The sequence below is a fragment of the Tarenaya hassleriana genome, unplaced genomic scaffold (genome assembly GCF_000463585.1).
Source record: "Tarenaya hassleriana unplaced genomic scaffold, ASM46358v1 Cleome16, whole genome shotgun sequence".
NCBI lineage: Eukaryota > Viridiplantae > Streptophyta > Magnoliopsida > Brassicales > Cleomaceae > Tarenaya > Tarenaya hassleriana.
In genome coordinates, this window is record NW_010965019.1 from 672,306 (window position 1) to 677,301 (window position 4,996).

The 4,996-nt window shown below is 40.5% G+C and overlaps 2 protein-coding genes across 2 annotated transcripts in view; one reads left to right on the forward strand and one right to left on the reverse strand.

Annotated features, from left to right (window-relative positions):
- The window catches only part of LOC104809299 (endoglucanase 1-like), a 2,298-nt gene extending 908 nt beyond the window's left edge, over window positions 1-1,390 (reverse strand). Inside the window, exons 1-3 of the mRNA XM_010535239.2 lie at window positions 881-1,390; window positions 280-783; window positions 38-199 (exon numbers count right to left, since the gene is read on the reverse strand). Of these exons, the coding sequence (XP_010533541.1) occupies window positions 38-199; window positions 280-783; window positions 881-1,129 (915 nt within the window). The 5' untranslated portion in view covers window positions 1,130-1,390. The remainder of the gene's footprint in view (window positions 1-37; window positions 200-279; window positions 784-880) is intronic.
- A 3,346-nt stretch (window positions 1,391-4,736) lies between these two features.
- LOC104809302 (probable lysophospholipase BODYGUARD 2) overlaps window positions 4,737-4,996 on the forward strand; it is a 2,452-nt gene continuing 2,192 nt past the window's right edge. Inside the window, exon 1 of the mRNA XM_010535241.2 lies at window positions 4,737-4,994. Coding sequence (XP_010533543.2) covers window positions 4,759-4,994 — 236 coding nt within the window. The 5' untranslated portion in view covers window positions 4,737-4,758. The remainder of the gene's footprint in view (window positions 4,995-4,996) is intronic.

Sequence of the window (4,996 nt, forward strand, 5' to 3'; positions counted from 1 at the left end):
AAGAGTGTGTGTGTGTATATATGTATGTAGGGTTTGCCTTGGAGAGAAGAACTTTGGTGGCGGGTCTCTTGTCATCCCAGCTGAAGGAGTAGTCGTCATCGTTTGCTCCCATCAGCTGCCCGTTTGATCCGATGTACTTGGAGTAGGAGTTGTTGTTTGAGGCCCTGTAGACCCATGCTGCTCCCCACAGCAGCTCATCCTTCCAAAATTTTCCCAACAGCATCTAAATATACCAATATGTATAGATTTACCCTTTTTGGAGTTTTGGGGGTTTCGTACCTGATATCCGGAATAAGAGCAGTAAAAGGGACAGACCGCCGAGCCAAGGGAGCTGCTGTAAGAGCCTCTGTGCCTATCGGCAAAGTCAAACACCTGGATGGAGGCGGTGAGAAGCTTAGAAGAGTAGGAAGGGTCCGAATGTTTGAAGACAATGGAGGAAGCAGCCAGAGCAGCAGCGGTCTCAGCAGCCACGTCAGAGCCAGGGTTCTGCGTCGAGATCTTGAACACTGTCCGAGGTGTGTCCATATCCTCTGGCCTCTCCCAGCACCTGTGCTCCATATTCGGGTCTCCCACTTGGACGTACAAGGAGTCGGGGGTGGAAGTAGAGGCCTTGAGAAGATAGTCGGAGCCCCAACGGATGGCGGCTCTCGCATTCTCAACCTGTCCGCCCATTGATTCACCAAACTCAATGACGCTCCATGCCAACATTGTCACCGTGAACGCCATCGGCAGTCCAAACTTCACATTGTCCCCTGCATCATAGTACCCTCCTACTAGATCCACCTACCCACCCAGCAAAAAAAAAACAGCATTGTTTGTTGTTACCATGCACGCAGGCCAACAAAGAAGGAACAAGGAAGAAGACAAGAGAGGAGTGTACATGGTAGGACGAGCCATCGGATAAAGCGGAATGACCCCTCCAAGAAAGGCGCTGATCAGGGGGCAACCTGCCAGACCTCTGCCCCTCGAAGAAGAGGATAGACTTCTCCAGGGCATCCCTGTAATCCTGAGACGTGAACCCCCTCCCTCCCTTTATTACCAAACTCCATATTATCGTCACCACCACAATCACAGCCCCTCTCTTCATTGTTTTTGTTTCTTTAAAATGCACAAGAGTGGGAAACGGCATTTATAGGCGACTGGGAAATGTTTTTCATATAGAGACTAATGGTTAATCATGTGGGTTCTCTATTAAACGAAAAACCATTTTCAACTCGGATCATGGAGCTGACACGGGTTCTACTGCCCACATTTTGGAACTTACTATTGTGGGGACTCCCCCCTCTCGGATATCTGAAAGCCTGAAACTTTATCCCTACGATAAGAAGAAGAAGAAGAAATGGATGTACATGTGACAACTTTTGCGTAATTTTCAACAAAAAACTGCGAGGGGGCTTCGGATACCCGTAATTGATGGCGGAATGTTGTCGTATGGACACTTGTGTTTTGTCTTTCTCGTGTTCACGGGGTGCTTCCCTTCACTCACGCCTCCACAGTTTTATTCGTTGAAAAGACAAAAATTGTTATAAACCGCAGCAGCCATCATTACAAAACAACTCAAATTAATTGGGCCAACTGTAGGTGTTACAAATCATGTGACCGTGATGGTCAAAACGCTTCATATTCCCCCTCCGATGCAACGTCTTCATTTGTGGTCCATTTGTATTCGTTTTCTGCTTTGAGGCTCTTATTCTTTCTCATGAAAAGTTGTTCATGATTTCACTTGCCGTCTCTTTCCATTAGTAAATTCGGCCATTTTGGTTCAGTGGCCGCTCTAATCGCTTGTTCGGTTTCTTTCAAACAGAGCGAGTGAGTCTGGGATCCTTCATAAAAGCCCCGAGAACAGCCAGATTCTCAACCCGCCAAGTGTACGTTGACTAGAAGAAGGGAATGTGGTAAAGCCCGTCGCTTGGGCCAAATTGATGGCCACTGAACCTGCTATTTGAATCATGAGGCCCAACTCATTGGTATTGGGCCGGTACCATTACCTCAAATTTAAGCCCATGTCGTGTCACCGTCAAAACCCATACATCATATAAAAAAAAATATTTCTCTTGTCGCCAACCAAAAGTGGAAAACGAATGAACCTTGGGAACCCGAAATCATGGAATTTTAAGCCCCTACGTACCGAGGAGGAGGTGGTGATGACTTTGCTCCTATGCTTTCCGATGTTTCGTTACCGTGATCATATTGCTTTCGGATTGAACCAACTTAATTAGCAGTTCTGAATTAGGGTTTTACGGGTACCCGTAGGAAGGAGGTGATGTGACCGAACCAGTAGCACCTTCGAGGAGTGCGTGATATTCGCAGAGGAAGACGACCCATAAGTTAATGTCTTGCCCCCTACCGAACCCCATTTATGGCTTCTCATACTTTTCCAACTCGACTCGTTGACCTTTTCACCTGTCAGTAGAAAAACCATTACTATTGCATGTGGGCTCGTTCATTTATTTTCTTGTGGTCTACTATTATTCTTTTCATTTGGTTTTTTTCTATCTCATATCGAGTTTTTGTATCCATGATAAAACGCACTTGGAGTGATTAAATGGAACACACCCCCAATGATGTGCGGCCATTGCTGAATGCGCCCAGGGTCAACGTCATCAGCCATTATTTAATAATGTATATAGAGATGGTTGTTGTTTCCAACATCAACCAAAGGATCCAAAAATATGCAAAGATATATATATATAGAGGTTCCCTTCTTCACACATATGCACCACTTTAACAAAAAACATATACATATATGTACCACTTCTCAAATTAACTCGCAACATGCAGCATGGCTCTAAGTTCTTAGTTAGGCATAGATAGATAGATTTATACTCTCTTTTTTTTTTTTCATTTCTTTTCTCTGTATACCTCATATAATCCAGATTTTTTTGAGCGTGACCCTGTTGCCTGTTGGTGTGATTTTATATCTTTTTTTAGCTTTCTATTTTTTATTTTTTTTATTTTTTTTTTGTATGATATTTTTATTTTATTTTTAGTTAATCGTACAAATTCAATAACTTTCATTATACATAATCAAACCATACATCATATCTATCATTAAAAAGATAATTCCAATATTTACACATAATACACCAAATCATACAAAAGTTAAACATAATTTGTTAAACCTAATTTTTCAAAACACAGAACCCACTCCAAAATATATTTCTTTTAAAGAAGTTATTTCTCTCTCACTATCTAAGTTGAATAGAATATATAAAAAACTATTTAAATCATACAAAAGTGTAAAAATTGTAATTTTTAATGGAAAATTAAGAGCCCGCCAGTTTTTGAGTTAGCGTGAAAAAAATGAAATAAGATTTCTTTAATTATGGATTTTTAAAATGATATAGAAATGCGTAAAGAGCGTTATTTTAATGGAAAAAGTAGCGATTATAGAGAATAATAATATATAAACTCAATTGTTGGAGTTCTAGAACAATAGATAATAAGTGTGATTAAACAATTTCACAAAAAAAAAAATCCATTTTATATATAATTCGATGGGTTGGTCTTACAAAGTAAAGAGTAAGAAAATTTCCAACAGTGCTTGGAACATGTCATCGGAGGGTCTGTTTAATAATAGGACGGCTATGCTGTCCTGATGGGTCGGCATCCGTTGGATGTGATTGACAAATTTTAATGCCACATGTCACTCCTCCCCCTTCCATTCATCTTTTTGTTCCTAATATTTTATTCTCATTCTACCGACATTGGACTGTTGGATTTTAATTTTACTCGCACCAAAAAATCCACATTGCATAGTCAATGCCCGAACACGAAAAGTCTCCCATCATACATGCATGTATTCGAGAATAAACGGTGATTGGTTTTGATGTAAATTGGGATTCATGATACATATGTATTATGAGTATGGTGGTGAATTGGTTTAAAGTGTTATGATTTGTCGACAGAATTTACATTCGGTTTCTGAATGACCGTTTGAACGAAATATCGCGACCGATCGGTGAAAACTTCCGAGTTTTCATATTTTTTCGACGTTTTGGTATTTATAAACACACTAGACGCCACATAATACGAGTAACAACAAGAAGAATATAAAACACACGGATTTGTGATAAGATCTAAACGATTTTGTGAGATATTTGAGTGTTCTTACGAATCGTTTTTCTGCAGAAAACTATGCGCGAGAGTTTCTTTGTTTTCGGTTAAACAAGTTCTATCTATTTGATGATTATCGGAAGGATAAACCGAAATCATTGTCGTTTCATTGTATCTCAAATATGTATTTCTGTAATTCCATTTACCCGGTAGGGATAGAATAACACTTTTAAAAAAGTATTCATCACGTCTTGAAGTTATATCCGGTTATCTACTGTTTTATATATGTTTTGATAAGTTGTAGAATGTATTATCCGAGTAGATCGAAGACAGGATATGTATGCGTTTTCATATTATTGGTTTTAACTACAGCATACATACGGCGTATTTGTAAATATAATCAGTTGTATATTTTCCATTTTTGAAAGTTTAATATATTGGAGGTAATTAAAAAAGGGGAGGTGGGGTACATGTATTATAAGTGTATGTGGTGCACTTGCCCCGACTGGGGAATTACTTACAGAGAGGGATTCAACGCCCACCCAATTCATCACTTTGGCCAACAAAGGATTTTAAATGTTACAATAAATTCATGCATCTGCCATCTGTTATTACCCCTCTCTCTTCATTAATTTATAACTCTCTCTCTCTCTCCCTCTCACTCTCTACAATTGCCTAATTTGTATTGTCCGTCACGCTCACATGCCCACAAGACTTAAACGCCACAAACACTGCCATCAGCTCCACCGCAGCATGGGCGTTTCGCGGTGGCTCAACCGCATTGTGGGCTTCATCGTCTTCTCTTTCCTCGACATTGTGGATTTCTTGCTTTGCTTCACCTATAAGGCACTAGACTTCTTCTTCGAGTCAGAATGGAAACCCTGTTACTGCTCGCCTCCGCCGCCAGCCAAACCTTCCGACGGCGGGGCCGGCAGGGGTA